The sequence below is a fragment of the Corythoichthys intestinalis genome, chromosome 15 (genome assembly GCF_030265065.1).
Source record: "Corythoichthys intestinalis isolate RoL2023-P3 chromosome 15, ASM3026506v1, whole genome shotgun sequence".
In the NCBI taxonomy this organism is placed as follows: domain Eukaryota; kingdom Metazoa; phylum Chordata; class Actinopteri; order Syngnathiformes; family Syngnathidae; genus Corythoichthys; species Corythoichthys intestinalis.
In genome coordinates, this window is record NC_080409.1 from 53,562,878 (window position 1) to 53,580,515 (window position 17,638).

Here is a 17,638-nt window from a genome sequence, read left to right on the forward strand (position 1 = left end):
AATTTAATTCGATTAATTTTTTTCTAATTGAATACTCGAGTTAATCGATTAATCGTTGCAGCACTAATCATAATTAATCGCAATTCAAACCAACTCTAAAATATGCCATATTTTTCTGGAAATTATTGTTGGAATGGAAAGATAAGACACAAGACTGATATATACATACAACGTACTGTAGATAAGTTCTGTATTTGTTTATTATAACAATAAATCCACAAATGGCATTACTAACATTCTTTCTGTTAAAGGGATCCATAGATAGAAAGACTTAGTTACAAGTTATAGTGATTTTATTTTAAAACTACGGCTGTCAAAATTATCGCGTTAACGGGCGGTAGTTAATTTTTTTAATTAATCACGTTAAAATATTTGACGCAATTAACTCACATGCCCAGCTCAAACAGATTAAAACGACAGCAGTGTAATGTCCACTTGTTACTTGTCTTTTGTTGTTTGGCGCCCTCTGCTGGCGCTTGGGTGCAAATTATTTTATGGGTTTGGGGAGTGAGCATGGTGTAAGTATTGACATCAACAATGGCGGGTGAGCTAGTTCATGTTTTGATTGAAAATTTTACAAATTTTAATAAAACGAAAACGTTACGAAGGGTTTTAATATAACATTTCTATAACTTGTACTAACATTTATCTTTTAAGAACTACAAGTTTTTCTATCCATCGCTTCAAGAGAATGTTAATAATATTAATGCCATCTTGTTGATTTATTGTTATAATAAACAAATACAGTACTTATGTACCATATGTTGAATGTATATATCTGTCTTGTGTCTTATCTTTTCATTCCAACAATAATTTACAGAAAAATATAGCATATTTTATAGATGGTTTGAATTGCGATTAATTACGATTAATTAATTTTTAAGCTGTAATTAACTCAATTAAAAATTTTAATCGTTTCACAGCCCTAATAAATAGATACATTTCTATGCATTTTAGGAGTTTTGGGGATGTCACCTTTGTTTTTCCGTCGCCAGTACGGCTTTGGGCGCGAAGGGGGTGTCCCTTATTTGTATTTCTCAAAGGTGGCAACCCTTCATTTGAAGCAGGTCTGAAATTACTGCGTCATTTCTTTCATTAAAAGAAGTAAATTAGACAATGAGCTGAACTTTCTCTTGGTAGCAGTTGCTGCTGTCATAGCCTCAAACTCTTTGTGTTCGTTCACATTTTGTCTTCAAATGTTTTATCAAGTTCGAGCTATTGAAACTAGCCGATTTAACTCTACCGCTCGAAACTTTCAGGCTGCAAATCTTTCATGCAGCCATTGTACTCGATGGAGTTTCTATGCTGAAATATTTCCAGACTGCCGACTTTCCTTCTTCAGGTTTGTCTTCCTCCATATGAAAATGCTGCCCCGGCATTGGTTAAGAGCGGCTATTGGCCCGCTCTCATTGGTCTGGAGCAGGCCGATAGCGATAGCTGCTTGGCATGCAAAGTGATCACGTGTCATCACGCAACAGAGAGTGTAGTGAGCGTCAAGAGACAAAAAGACTAGGGTCAAGTGTTAAAATACTGGATCAGTAAATGGTATTGATGCCGTTTGTTGGTACTCGCTGATACCGACACCACCATTCGGGCCGGATCGGACCCCCCTCTTTAGTTTGTAGTGTCATTAAAAGGTGTTTTTAGAAAATGGATGGATAGTGTTGCGTGAAGGATAATAAAGTCATTAAAATTACTTTGCAACTTTTGTACTAAGAGGCATTTTCATATGCTTATTCACAGTGATGACTACTTCTGTCACATACAGTGGGGCAAATAAGTATTTAGTCAACCGCTAATTGTGCAAGTTCTCCCACTTGAAAATATTAGAGCATCATGCTTTGGACCTGTTTTTCTTCAAAGGGACCCAGACGACTGATCTGTGTAAAGGAAAGAATGAATGGGGCCATGTATCGAGAGATTTTGAGTGAAAATCTCCTTCCATCAGCAAGGGCATTGAAGATGAGACGTGGCTGGGTCTTTCAGCATGACAATGATCCCAAACACACAGCCAGGGCAACAAAGGAGTGGCTTCGGAAGAAGCATTTCAAGGTCCTGGAGTGGCCTAGCCAGTCTCCAGATCTCAACCACATAGAAAATCTCTGGAGGGAGTTGAAAGTCAGTGTTGCCCAACGACAGCCCCAAAACATCACTGCTCTAGAGGAGATCTGCACGGAGGAATGGGCCAAAATACCAGCAACAGTGTGTGACAAGCTTGTGAAGAGTTACAGAAAACGTTTGGCCTCCGTTATTGCCAACAAAGGGTACACAACAAAGTATTGAGATGAACTTTTGGTATTGACCAAATACTTATTTTCCACACTAATTTGGAAATAAATTCTTTAAAAATCAAACACTGTGATTTTCTGTTTTTTTTTTTTTTTTTTTTCCACATTCTGTCTTTCATGGTTGAGACAATTACAGGCCTCTCTAATATTTTCAAGTGGGAGAACTTGCACAATTAGTGGTTGACTAAATACTTATTTGCCCCACTGTATAACTTGAAATAAGCCAAAGGGGAAAAACTCTTTTGTGGAATCAATCCTAAATTTCAAAAATGCTTTAGGGAAGGTTTTTTGGAATGAATTATTATAAGGGAACTTGTGCATCTTGTCCTTTTATCAAGTCAATTAGAATGTGTATATAATCTCATTAAATGTATTTTTTTTATACCCGCAATTGACGCTTTGGTATTTCTTTTTCTCAGAATACTTTGAACACAACAGCTTCGAGCAGTTCTGCATCAATTACTGCAACGAGAAATTACAGCAGTTCTTTAATGAGCGCATCCTGAAAGAGGTAAATAAGAAACCTTCTCTGTCATGTCGCAAAGTGACACCTTATTTAGTCTTCAAGTGAGGCAGGACGCCGCGGATGACATCTTTGCCCCTGTACTGTATCTGTCTCCCGGTGTTCCCGACAAAATTAGAATGCTAATTTCCCAGAGGGTGTGATGACACTTGTTTCTCTCCTGTGATCTCTTAATGTTATTTTCTTTTAAAGGCTCCAATTAAAGGAGTTGAGTTACTTCAGACACTTTCGACTTAACAGATATTTCGGGCTACGTTTTGACTTTTTGTGCAGGAACAAGAGCTCTATCAAAGGGAAGGACTGGGAGTAAATGAAGTGCATTATGTTGACAATCAAGACTGCATCGGTAGGTTCTGTTTTATTCTCTTGTGTACAACTGGGACATTTCGTAAAAGTACTACATGTGATGTAATCGAAATGAAACCTATTAATGCGCTATTGTTTATGCCAAAGCGCTTGTGTAGCTGAGCTAAAAAGTTGAATTCTCAATACAGGTAGTTCCCAGGTTACGATGTACTCGACTTACACGATTTTGATGTTACGACGCCAGAGTCTCATCCGCCATTTTGTCTCCAGTTTTCTTTTTTTAGTCGCATAAACAGTACCTTATTGTGCCTTACCGTACTTTACCTTATTCAGGCATGAAAATCACTCACCTTTCGGCGAAATTCCCCGTTTTGAAGTCAAAAAGGGGGACCTACGGGAATTGTGTAGATCCGAGAGAAAATTTTAATTTTAAATAACTAACGACATGTTTTATTGAAGTTGCTAAGCCTGTCCCGATGTGCAATGGGTCCATTTGTGGCAAGGTAAATAAAAATGAGGGCGATAATTTTCGCGGCTGCGTTTTATCCCCGCGTGCGTGCGTCATGCGTGCATGCATACATTTGTGCGTGTGTGTAGATGGCAGATGAGACTCCAGTTCATTTCACAGATGTTTATTGGTAATCAACACGCCGTAGAATTACAGTTCAGACATACAAAACACATGTATATTAAACACTGGAAACGTTAGCATTGCTACATTGAGACTAATGGGGAAAAAAAGACAACCTACTTTAGCCTGCTATAAAACATTGGCAGTCTTCTCCAAAACGTAAACTTGCGGTTCAAAGTTGTTGTTCTAGTTGTTGCAGCCCTATTAAGAAGCTAGTTTAGACAGTAACATGTCCGAAAATTGGCAAAAATGTGAATTGTTGTAAAAACTGATTTTTGTTCATGCCCTTCTTCAATTTAACAAAAATATAATGAAGAAATCTGATAATATTTACAACGGAGAAGTTACATGTTGAAGGAATCTGACCTTTTAGCCAGATTGCCGGAATCACACCAGCCGAACCGCCAGACCCGCGCTGGCGCAGCTTCACCGAACCGGGCCGGCGAGACTCGGGACAACCCGCCCAAAAGGCCAAACTTCACGCGTTCAACATAGTCTTAACCCCTTGTCTTGACTCCATTTTAAAAGCTGGAAAAAGGCTTCGAAATACAAGTTGACAATTTATTCAGGTCGACAGCGATCAAATGGCAAGGCAAAAAAGCAACAGACCCAGGCGAGGAGGCAGGCTGGTTCCAGGGTCGCCATATTACAAGTTAACAAAACATTCCAGAGAAAAAATGACAACGATTAGTCAAACAGTCAGTCTTTTTGAAGTTTCTCGCGGGGCAGACCGTGGGCTGGAAGAGGGGTGTGTTTGGGTCTTCCTCTGTTGCAGATTTGGGCAGTCAAGTTCGTGTGTCACCGTTACTGGGTCATGGTTAATGAGGCAACTGAGGTGGGAGGTTTGGCGCACCTCACCGTCTGACTTGTTCATTTTGTTATAGGGTGTTGTGTTATTACAGGATGTCCCGCCATTTGTTCTAGACTGTCTTGAAGAGCTGATTGCGGGATTTGGTGTTGTAGACGTGGGCTTGTAGATATCTTGCCTATCACCTGGTAGCCAGCGTCAGTCAGCTGCATGACGCACGCGTTGGACTTTCGTGGTCAGAAGGCGTCATGTATCTCTCATGCCCTATGTCAAATATATTCTGTGTGTTTTCCTTAAACTATGATATAAAGGCTATTTATTTTATATTGGGTACGTTAGAGTAATACAAACAGTCAAAGAGTAAAGACGAGAAAATATACTATTTCTTCAATGTAGATTATAATTTCGAGAATTTGGATTTATTTTAAGTTTAAGGTGAAGAATGTCCGAAACAATTAAGCGGTTGTCAAAATAGTTGTCGATTCATTTGCTCATCCATTAGTTGTCCATTATTCGATTAATTGTTACACTCCTAATCATTTTTCATTCGTAATAATTAGAGAATTTGAAACGGTAATGCATGATAAAATACGTGCATTTACTCAAGATGGATGCATTCTTTCTCCTGTTGGTGATGTTCAACAAGGGACCACAAACTCTGGTCAGAAGTAGTGCTGTTTTTTTTTTGTTTTTTTTTTTAAATAACCGTCATGCGTATAGAATTAAGTGCATTCCACGAACCATATATCTTTAACTGCGGTGGTCTTCTGACATTAAAACAAGCCACTCGGGCAACACTTGAGGACACTATTAAAATGAAGGTAGACCTATGAGGGTTAACATATGCAAACTCTGCAATACACTGACAGAGAATACTGCCTGGAGAGCACACATACAACAATATGAAAGTTGCATATACAACCACTAGTAAAATGTATGGAATCACCAGTCTCGGACGAGCACTCACTCAGACAATTTGTTATATAGAACAAACTCAGATAAAAAGCTTGAGAAAATAATGAATTAGTTTAAAAATGCAACTCTTAAGCATTCAGAAACACTAAAAGAAATGAATAAAAACATCGTGGTGGTCAGTAAAGGTTACTTTTATAGAGCAAGTGCAGGGAAATATATATGGAATCACTCCATACTGAGGAAAAAAATATGGAATCATAAGAAACAAACAAAGAAATAACAATCAAAACCCATCTCTAGTATTTAGTAGCACCAACTCTGGCTTTTATGACAGCTTGCGGTCTCTGAGACATGGACTTGATGAGTATTCTTCATCAGTTTGGTGCCAACTCTCTTTGATTGCAGTTGTCAGATCATTTTTGCAGGTCGGAGCCTTGTTGTGGACCATTTTTTTCAATTAGCAACGCAGGTTTTCAATAAAGTTGAGATCTGGGCTATTTGAAGGCCATGACATTAACTGGATGAGTCTTTCTCCAAGGAATTCTTTAACAGTTTTAGCTCTGGCATGATGCTTAGTCATCTTGGAAAATTACAAACATATTTTCAATTGAAGGGATAAGAAAGATGTCTAAAATTTCAATGTAAACTTGTGTATTTATTGAAGATTTAACCACAACCATCTCCCCAGTGCCTTTGCCTGACATGCCGCCCCATATCATCAAGGACTGAGGGAATTTTGATGTTTTCTTCAGGCAGTCATCTTTGTAAATCTCACTGGAACAGCGCCAAACAAAAGTTCCAGCATCATCACCTTGTCAAGTGTCAAGCATCTGCATTGGACAAGGTGTCAAGAGTCAAGAATCTTCACTGGACAAGGTGATGATGCTGGAACTTTTGTTTGGTGCTGTTCCAGTGAGATTTACAAAGATGACTGATTGTTATTTCTTTGTTTCTCATGATTCCATATTTTTTTCGTCAGAGTGGAGTGATTCCATATATATTTCCCTGCACTTGCGCTATAAAAGTAACATTTACTGACCACGACAATTTTTTAATTCATTTCTTTTAGTGTTTCTGAATGCTAAAGAGTTGCACTTTTGAACTAATTCATTATTTTTTAAAGCTTTTTATCTGAGTTTGTTCTACATAATAAAATGTCTGAGTGAGTGCTCGTCCAAGACTGGTGATTCCATACTTTTTGCTAGGGGTTGTAATATGACATCAGTGGTGTAGGCAGGTTTTCCATTCGCAAATGATGGACGGAGAAGCTAAAGTGTTCCTGTCAATGTTACAAAAGCGCAAATTTCTCATCATCCAAAATGTGCTCGTATAAAGAATGGCCATATAATGAATCTTTGTGGATTCTTTAGTGGCACAAGAAGGCGGGAGAAATGATACAATCTTGTTTCTTGTTGTCCCACACGTCAAATAAATTCTGGAATTAATGGGATGAAGTAGTCTGCGTATCAAGGTGAACAATTTTGATTTGTATTTCAAAGGCTGTGATTATTCAGGTGTGAGGTTAACTGACAGCCATGAATAACATTTATGACTTGCAAATGACCGTTTGGGCCGGGCATTAATTCGCTCATCAGTCTTCGGGATTCACGCGCAGGTGCTCGTTCATGCAAATTTTTCCGGGTGGTCCTTGGCTATTAGATTATATTCCAAACACAGCATGCCATATGAATAATTCAGCGGTGATACTAAATGAACATCCTGATGAAAACATTCTGTGCTTTGAATATTTATGTAGCGTGGACATTTGCAATAATTGTTATGAGACTGAGCGTGATCTAATATTTCGAGTTTTAGCCACTGGCACGTGTGTCTTGATCTTCTCGTGGTTAATACATCCTGTTTGCAGATCTCGTCGAGGCGAAACTCGTGGGTATTCTGGACATTCTGGACGAAGAGAACCGTCTGCCTCAGCCGAGCGACCAACACTTTGCACTGGCTGTTCACAGCAAGCATAAAGACCATTTCAGACTTACGGTTTGACATCTTAACTACCGCCGCACGCACACGCACTTACACAAACGCTGTCTTCTACCGCCATTCTCTGCTTTTGTGTGGGCAGAGAGATGGACTCCACATTAGTCTCATCTTTATGGTCGATTTTACTAGGCCTGTGTGCTGTCGCGGTTACGTGACTGAGGCATACGCTCTCACGCCCTTCCTTTTTCTGTCTTCCTTTTATTGCTCTCCTTTGCCTCAGCCGTCTCTTTGCATGCATGAAATACTTTCAGATGGCATCTTTGACACCCATTTAACATTTTCAAGGATATCAATGAAATGTTTCAAGCAAAGTACTGACGTATCCACGGGTAGATCATTTGTCAATAACTAAAACATCGCTGTACCAGATATGTAGACGGCGCATTCCTCCTGCATTGTTGGCGTGGCCGTCAAGGCTGACGAGTGGAATCACAAAGAGCTTTTTTCGTTGAATTGTTTGTGAATAAATGCTTAAATCCCTGAATTCTTTATAGATATGGAAGTAAAAGAGTCTCGATTCTTGGTTAAAAGCAACAACAACAAAAACGTGTACTTAGCATTTATTGATGTAAATATGTCGAAGTATGATGCTAGTCTGTTAGTCAATGTGGCGGCCTCCATATGTAAACAGATCTTTTCCGGTGAAAATTCTTGTGAATAAATGCTTAAGTCCCCAAATTCTTTATAAATATGAACGTAAAACTGTCTCGATTCTTTGTTAAAAGAGAGAAAAAAAAAAAAAAAAAACGGGCAGTTAGCATTTATTTTATGTAAATATTTGAAGAATGATGCTAGTCTGTTAGACACTGTGGTGGCCGTCATATGTAACCAGAGCTTTTCCGGTGAAAATTCTTGTGAATAAATGCTTAAATCCCTGAATTCTTTATAGATATGGACGTAAAACAGCCTCGATTCTTGGTCAAAAGTAAAAAAAAAAAAAAAACATGTCGTTAGCATTTATTGACGTAAATATGTCGAAGTATGATGCTAGTCTGTTAGTCAATGTGGCGGCGCCATATGTAAACAGAGCTTTTCCGGTGAAAATTATTGTGAATAAATGCTTAAATGCCCAAATTCTTTATAGATATGAACGTAAAATAGTCTTGATTCTTTGTTAAAGGGCAAATAAAAAAAAAGGGCAGTTAGCATTTATTTTAAGTAAATAATTCGAAGTATGATGCTAGTCTGTTAGTCGTTGTGGCGGCCGCTATATGTAAACAGAGCTTTTCCGGTGAAAATTCTTGTGAATAAACACTTAAATCCCTGAATTCTTTATAGATATGGACGTAAAACAGTCTCGATTCTTGGTTAAAAGCAAAAAAAAACAACGTGTAGTTAGCATTTATTGACGTAACTATGTCGAAGTATGATGCTAGTTTGTTAGTCAATGTGGCAGCCTCCATATGTACACAGATCTTTTCCGGTGAAAATTCTTGTGAATAAATGCTTAAGTCCCCAAATTCTTTAAAAATATGAACGTAAAACTGTCTCGATTCTTTGTTAAAAGAGAAAAAAAAAAAAAAAAAAAAAAAAACGGGCAGTTAGCATTTATTTTATGTAAATATGTCGAAGTATGATGCTAGTCTGTTAGTCAGTGTGGCGGCCTCCATATGTAACCAGAGCTTTTCCGGTGAAAATTCTTGTGAATAAATGCTTAAATCCCCAAATTCTTTATAGATATGAACGTAAAACAGTCTCGATTCTTTGTTAAAAGAGCAAATAAAAAAAAGGGCAGTTAGCATTTATTTGAAGTAAATAATTCGAAGTATGATGCTAGTCTGTTAGTCGTTGTGGCAGCCGCTATATGTAAACAGAGCTTTTCCGGTGAAAATTCTTGTGAATAAACACTTAAATCCCTGAATTCTTTATAGATATGGACGTAAAACAGACTCGATTCTTAGTTAAAAGCAAAACAAAAACAAAAAAAAAAAAAACGTGTTGTTAACATTTATTGACATAAATATGTCGAAGTATGATGCTAGTCTGTTAGTCAATGTGGCGACGCCATATGTAAACAGAGCTTTTCCGGTGAAAATTCTTGTGAATAAATGCTTAAATCCCCAAATTATTTATAGATATGAATGTAAAACAGTCTCAATTCTTTGTTAAAAGAGCAAAAAAAAACAGGCAGTTAGTATTTATTTTAAGTAAATAATTCGAAGTATGATGCTAGTCTGTTAGTCAATGTGGCGGCCGCTATACGTAAACAGAGCTTTTCCGGTGAAAATTTTTGTGAATAAACGCTTAAATCCCTGAATTCTTTATAGCTATGGACGTAAAACAGTCGCGATTCTTGGTTAGAAGCAACAACAAAAAAAAGAAACGTGCAATCAGCATTTATTTTACATCAATATGTCAAAGTACAATGCTAGTCTGTTAGTCAATGTGGCAGCTGCCATATGTAAACACAAAAAGGAGCCTGGAATCGTCTTACGCCCGCTTAAGCCTGTGAGTGGGGCAGAGGGGTCAGGTCGGGGGGAGGTGCAGCAAGTCTCATGAGTGACACGGCCAAACCCTATTGAGATACATGCTAACTACACATACGATTAAAAAAAATACCACTCAATGTGAAGTTATGACGGAAACCATGGCAAATTTTCATCTTGTCTCAAAAACTCACCAAAATTTGGACAAACATGCGGCTTAGTGTAAATTTCGATAATTTGACAACAAATGTCACAAAATAGCTCAGTGGCGCCCCCTGGAATTTAAAAAAAAATGGCCTCTACATTTAGGTTTTTTTCAACGTAGAGCAATGAAATTTGGGGAGTTGATACCTTGTGCAAAAATGCTTCAAAAAGTCACTTGCACCCATATTCCAAAACCAACAGGAAATCAGGTATTTTGCATTGAATGTTGAAAAACATGCCATTTTTGTCGAAAACCTGCGTGCACGTTTGAGACCATTGCGCCGGGGTTTGAGACCATTGTGCCAAGGCAGTTTGTTGGATCTTCCTCAAAATTGGGGAGACTCTTCATGAGACATGTGAGATGTTAAGATCAAAATGGTGAGTTTTCATTCTCGGGCCTGACCTGTGCGGGGTACCAAAGTCAGGCGTTAGGGTTTAAAGTGAGGGCTTTTTCATGGCAAATGAAAATGGCCAATTTAAAGGGCTGAACCTGCTCGAAAACTCACCAAAATTTGCACACACATACGGAGAGTGATGAAATTTGAGGAATCGACACGTTGTGCGACGGGCCCGTTCAGTCCTGCTTGCTGCTCCCAAGACACATTTTTAGCTCGTCACCGCGACATCATTGTCATGATGAAAACGATGTTTGTTGACGAAATATTTTCGTTATCGTCATTGTTGACGAAGGCAACACTGATGGTGAACCAGCGTTAGCTTTCCATTATCATGTTTTTCTGAGATGACCTATCATTCCAAATAAAGCAATTACCTTCGATAGACATTTTGTCCTCTCTGCAGTAAATAAATGTCCCCTCGCTGTTTCCAATATTCTCTACACTATAATTGAAACATTTTATTCGTGATCATCAATTGCCCGGGACAAATCCTGCAGTTCTATGCCACATAGTTAGTCTTAAAGGTTCCATTTTGAAGAGCCACTTAAGTTACCAAATGTGCTTCATTGCCTAGGAAATGGGCTTCACTTTTCTAGTGCTTTTCTGCCTTCAAGGTACTTGAAGCATTTTTAATGTCACCTCGTTCACCCGCTGAATAATGATGGTAGCATATGTTGCCATGGAGGGAACGTCTGGGGGCTCAATATCTTTCTCAGGGATCAAAGCAACAACCTTCATTTTGAGAGGCAACCACTCCACTGTCTAAGCCGAGCAAATGTGCTACATTTTCACAAGCACCAATTATGCGGGTTCTCTTTTCAAGAAAATTGGATAATTACATACATTTGTAATAATGTACTTTAAGTGTACAGTATGCAGGACAACATGACGCAAGCAATCAAATGGATGCAAGTTTGTTTTTTTTAGTTTAGGCTTGCAAAGCAATGCATAACGAACTGCATTTTTGTCGTATTGCATTCCAACTCCAATAAGCCAAACCAGCCTTCCACAGTCAATACTATACCAGCAGGCAGTGGATAAGCAATGTTCTTCTGCTCAGACAGTGATGGATAATTCCAGAGTGAAATCATTACATTTGCGGTTCAACACAGTCAATATATAAGATTTGATGTCTCTCTCTCTCGGTCGGCCTTTCAGGTTCCTAGGAAGTCCAAACTGACTATTCATCGGAATCTCCGGGATGATGAAGGCTTTATCATCAGGCACTTTGCTGGAGCTGTCTGCTATGAAACGGTAATTTGTCCCACAGTGTCTAATGTATGGAGCAGCGTCGCCATCATAAATATGCAAGAGCTGCCTTATACTGTGATGATTTTCAGTGAAAACTACCATGGAGAATTAACAATGAGCAATGAAGGTCGGAGTTGATAAAAATTTACAAGTTGCTAACAAGGTATAAAAACCGAGTGGTATTTCTAGTTTCTAGTTAGTCCAAAATTCACTCTACTCATTTTACGCTGCCTTTTAGCTCTCTATATAGGTAAAACGGCGTCATTACAGATTGAACGCGACAATGCGTGAGTGGGTCATGCAGCGCATGCATTAATTGAATTAAATATTTTAATGTGATACATTTTTAAAAATATTCATTACCGCCGTTATCGGAATAAATTTGATAACCCTACCTTAAGCCTAAACTAAAGACTCTGGATGAGTGTAACATAATATGTCTGTAACGTTAAATACAATTAGAAAACGATTTAATTAAAAAATATATATAAAAATATATAATAAAAAAAAATATATATATATATATATATATAATATATAAAAAAAGGCATGTCCGATATTTTTTTGCCGATTCCGACACTTTGAAAATGATCGGGATGCTGATCGATCGGGACATCTCTAATAGAAAGACTTGTAAATGTTCGAATGAGTTATAATAGTTTGATATTAAAACCTCTCTTGATGTTTTCGTTGTTATAAAATTAGTTTAACTAGTAGACCGTCATTTTTGTTGACACCGCGTTGCATTGTGGGCGGTGACGTCAATGGGCGGCGCTGCTGGAGTTTCAGAGTATTGACTTCTAGTGACATAAACATGTCATCTGTTCAGCCCTTTCAATTCGAACCCGAGAGGAACATTCATGAGCATGGCAGCACTGTCGATATTTCAGAAAACGAGCAGCAAAAGCAAAATGAACAGGAAAAGACGAGATGAGACGAGACCAGAGTAGGGTGGAAAAAAAACGGTGTTCTGCCAAAATGTGCTACACCGGCGAAACGTCTACAAGACGCAAATATGACACCCAAAGTACTACCGTGCGCGCTCATCTTCTTTTTGTTTAGATGCATACTGACATAACATACTAAAGATGCCTTAAGAAAATACTTAAATGTAGTAATAAACATGTACTAAATATTATAGATTTTTAAATCACTGGCAATATTTTAAGTGTTTTTAATAACATATTTCAGTAAATGAGAACAATTGTGGCTTATTAGAGCCTACAAGTCTTCAAGTCTGAGGTTGCCTTTAAAAGTATGAGAGGGAAACACATGCCAAAACTATTTTGAGGAAATGAAAAAGTTATAAAAGACTCAATAAAAACACAAATAGTAGGTACTCGCCGCTTTAAACCGATGTGCACGTGTAGACATCTCGCCGTGTAGGAAGGAATTGCAGAACACCGGTAGTGTTCGTCTAGGGCAGTACTTCTCAAATAGCGAGGCGCGCCCCCCCAGGCGATGCCAGGGGTGGCGCATGTGACCTCGGGGAACATGTTTTTTTTTTTTTTTTTTGGCCGTACTAGAATAAAGTGTACTGCACATCCACTCAGTGGGTGGCAGTGGCGCTCTCATTTTCAGAGTGCGCGCAGTATTTTTGCACTAAGCAAGAGCACGCAGAAAAGAGATATAAAGAGCTGTGTGCCGTTTTCGAAAGCCTTTTTCCGTCCGGACTCACGGCAGCGACCCACTCTCTTCTCTGCTTCTCACATGTCCGCCCGAGAAGTGCCATTTTCGGCTTGGGATCGTCACGACAACCGCCCTCACCTATGGTTCTCCCTCGGCCGCCGAGAATGCGCTTTTTTTTCCTTTGCCCTTTACTTTTAATACAGTGGGAGATGAGGAAAGACCACTGTTTACTGTATCTACAAATTAGTATAGCGGACAGCCAGAAGCCAAATCAATTGAGACGCCACTTAAAGACATTAGACCCCAATCTCATTGATAAGCCGCGTGATTTGGTTTTCAGCGAAAACGTGCCGAATAATGCCAACAATCGTCCCGCTTTGTCAGTGTTATATCAGTAAACCAGTGAGCCCTGTTAGCATGCTAAGTGAAAAATAACCCCACACCATTGCAAAGGAGGTGATTCTGTGAGCAGCAAAAATAAAAACTGTCCTTCTGTCCAAAGACACTTTTTTTCTTCTATTCAGTTTTGTTTTTTTGGTCAAATTTTTTTGGCATATTGTCCTCATGAGTTAATGTTTCTAATCTATTTGAATTTGTTATTATTTACTGATTTTATTACATTTTATTTTTCAGTATCAAATGGTCAAAAATGTACCTTGAGTGTATTTTTACAGTTTGGATGTGACTTTTTTTTTTTTTTTAATTCAGGCAAATTGATGCACGTTAAGACTTTTTTGGTACAAACAAAACAATGTTAATAAAGTTATACTTTATTATAAGCTGATCTGTGTTACTTTTTTTCTTTAATAGGAAAAAAAAGGACACAATGTTAGGCAGAGGTATACTTATAATAGTATTTTTATAGACAGTACTATTTATAGTGACGGCAGAGAGTTGGGGGGGGCGGCGCGAAACATTTACGTCTTCCTTGGGGGGGGCGTAACAGAAAATAATTGAGAAGCACTGGTCTAGGGACAGTGACAGCTGCAGACTTCGCACTGTCGCTGCATGCAGGTAGCATTCAAGACCACACTGATTAATAACATTATCTAACACCACAAGGGCCAAGTTATTTTTTTTCTACATCGATAGTATGTGTATTGTTTTTTTTTTTATCTATTAGCTGCAATCAGTAACAAGTCCTCAGATGAAAACCAACAAATCTGTTACGGTCCGCGAATAGGGTAGCAAGCAGACAACAACAACAGGGATTGCATAAAATGTTAACTGAATACACAAAAAAATATGTGATCGCGAAAAGTGAGACAAAAAAGGGTCTGTGACAGTACGTCGGTATTAGTAAAAAAAAGAAGAAAATGAAAAATGAGAAAACCACAGGGAGGAGGAAGACGAACGAAAAAACCAAGGCAAGGATGCTACCACAAACTGTCAAATGCAGCAAGTCAATATCTCTGCAAGCTGCCGAAGATCGGTTTAAAGACACTGCTGATGAGCTGGAATTGGATGTAGGTACGACGTCGGGAACTCATCCCACAGTTCTGTAACAAAACAATCTGACCTGCAAGAGAATGTGACAAAATCACTGCTGGGCCGAGAACGAAAAGTGGTATTTGCCATGTAGCAAGATGGATTTTGCCATGTGGCGTTGTTTTTTGTCATGTGGCAAAATTGATTTTGCCGAGAACGAAAAGTGGTGTTTGCCATGTGACAAAATGGAATTTTCCATGTGGTGTTGTTTTTTTTTGCCATCTGGCAAAATGTATTTTGACATATGACATTTTTTTGGTTGGATTTTGGTTTGCGGCTTTTTTTTTTTTTTTTTTTGTAATGTGGCGTTTTTTGTGGTATGTGTTTTGTAGTACATGCACGTCAGTGCCATTGACAGCTATGCACGTCCAAATTTTCCATTCATATTAAATGGCAGAAAAACTTGTGGCTCTGATTTTTGATTATACACTTACTATTAGAGCACATTGACATTCAACTGGCACCCAACTAAGGCTATGCCATTGACGGCTATGCACGTCCAAATTTTCAATTCATTTTAAACCAAAATCCATTTTGCCACATACCAAAAAAATGCAACATGTCAAAATCCATTTGCCACATGGCAAAACAAAATGTCACTATGGCAAAATCAAAAATGCCACATGGAAAAAAAAATGTCACGTCATAAAAAAATGTCGCCACATGTCAAAAAAAATGTCACATGGCAAAAACTATTTTGCCACATGGCAAAAAAAATGCCACATGAAAAGAAAATGCCACTTTTTTTTTTTTTTTTGGCAAAAAAAAAAAAAAGTCACATCGCAAATCCATTTTGCGACATGGCAAATACCACTTTTGGTTCTCGCTGTCTCTCCAAATCATTCCATTCGTCATACTAGCTTCGCTTGCAAGCTAGCATAGCTATTCTCCCAGTCCATCCCAACCGCGTCATCCCCCTCAGCATGCCTTGCGCGTGTAAATATGTCCTAAATATTATAGATTTTTAAATCAATGGCAATAATATATGTTTCTCATAACATATTTGAGTAAAAGAGAACAATTGTGTCTTCAAGTCTTTACGTTCCCTTTAGAAACTCATTTTACATCTTGACTATAGTAAGAAAGTGAACATAAACGTAGTTTATGTAAACGGTTTGTATTATCAGATATCACAATATGTTGCTTTATTCCCCTCAACTTATAACTTATGTCAACAGACTCGATTTGTGGAGAAGAACAATGATGCCCTCCACATGTCCTTGGAGAGCTTAGTGTGCGAATCCAAGGACAACTTTGTTCGAGAGCTGTTTGAGACCTCAGCAACTAACAAGGACTCCAAACACAAAGCCGGGAAACTCAGTTTCATCAGTGTTGGAAACAAATTCAAGGTAAGAGAGTTTGTCACACAAGACAGTGAATGCTCTTCTTGAGTTAAAAGATCAATTTTTGGTGCAAAATGAAAATCGGAAGATGAATATGTGTAAAAAAAAAAAAAAAAAAAAAAGTGCAATGATTCATCTAGTGCTGCAACGATTAATCGAGTAATTCCATTAGAAAAAACTTTGAATAAGATTTTGCTGGCAAATGCATAGTGATAAGAATGACAGCCAAAACTATTAATATGCGGGTACTGGCTGTCTGCTGAAATTACGTTGCTACTTTGATTACGTATTACATTTACTGTATAATTGTTGTACTCCGCAAAGTATTGGAGAAGCATTCAAAAGATCAATGCCAGATTTAATGAGCATTTCTTCCATGTGTGCTTTGACTAGCAAGGCTTAATCGTTGAGCTGCTCAGCTCAACTTTGTTTATAAAGCGCTACAGTATACCACAGTGGTAAAGAGTGATGTACCTCAAGGCAAAAATAGAAATTAGCATCTTAATTGTCATTGCATGGTGAAGATACAGTTACATCTAACCAAAAGTGGTGAAGCAACAGGGTGAGGCATTTTTTTCTGGCTTCCTCCTACTTGTTTAGGTGTAAATGTCACCATCAATATTTGTTAGTTTGTTTGTTTAATATATACCCTGGGGTTGTCAAGGCTAGTGCAGGGTCCAGCTAATCCATGACTGTCACGAGGTCAAGCACTGTCGAAAATTGATGGATGGATAAACAGTGGTTTACTTCCCTCTATGTTAGGTACAGTCAATAATGGTTGGAAGGAGTCTGGGATGAATCAAGGCATTTAAATGCAGTCAATATTCAGGTGAAGAGAAGTCTATATTCCATTCCATGTTTTCAGAAATTAGAAATACAGGTAGTCCCCGGCTTACGAACGAGTTCCATTCCTACGCCGGCGACGTAACCCGAATTTCTGCGTAAATAGTAAACCCTTAAGTACCCCTAAATACCCCTCAAATCTCAAAATAACTCCCCAAAACATGTATTATGCAGTCATGGACGAGATTATTGGCACCCCTGGAATTTTTCCAGAAAATACAGCATTTCTCACAGAAATTAAAGTGCGTACGACAAGAAAAAAAGCAAAGTCTAAAATAACATTATTATGTGAATTAGAATCATATTTGAAACAATTCGACTATATACAACAATTTGGCAAAGCGCAGATGACGAGAAATGAGTCTTTTAATCCGTCGTTTAGCCACGCCTGCCATTATAGGGCTCTAGCGCCCCCAACAGGTGGATGACGTCGGCAGGGTCATGGTTTCATCTGATTTACAATTCAGCCCATTGAGGGGGAATTATTCATAACGAGGAAAATGCGACAAAGAGAGCCGTAAAATGTCATTGTTTCAGTCTCTCTACTCTAATATTTTTACAGGATATTCTTTTTATCCAAGTACTTT

The 17,638-nt window shown here is 38.3% G+C and overlaps 1 protein-coding gene across 2 annotated transcripts in view; it reads left to right on the forward strand.

Annotated features, from left to right (window-relative positions):
• The window catches only part of LOC130930694 (unconventional myosin-VI-like), a 130,649-nt gene that overhangs the window by 54,345 nt on the left and 58,666 nt on the right, over positions 1-17,638 (forward strand). For both annotated transcript variants that reach the window (XM_057858734.1, XM_057858735.1), the window contains exons 14-18: positions 2,708-2,799; positions 3,085-3,157; positions 7,339-7,466; positions 11,656-11,751; positions 16,044-16,214. In XM_057858734.1, coding sequence (XP_057714717.1) covers positions 2,708-2,799; positions 3,085-3,157; positions 7,339-7,466; positions 11,656-11,751; positions 16,044-16,214 — 560 coding nt within the window. The remainder of the gene's footprint in view (positions 1-2,707; positions 2,800-3,084; positions 3,158-7,338; positions 7,467-11,655; positions 11,752-16,043; positions 16,215-17,638) is intronic.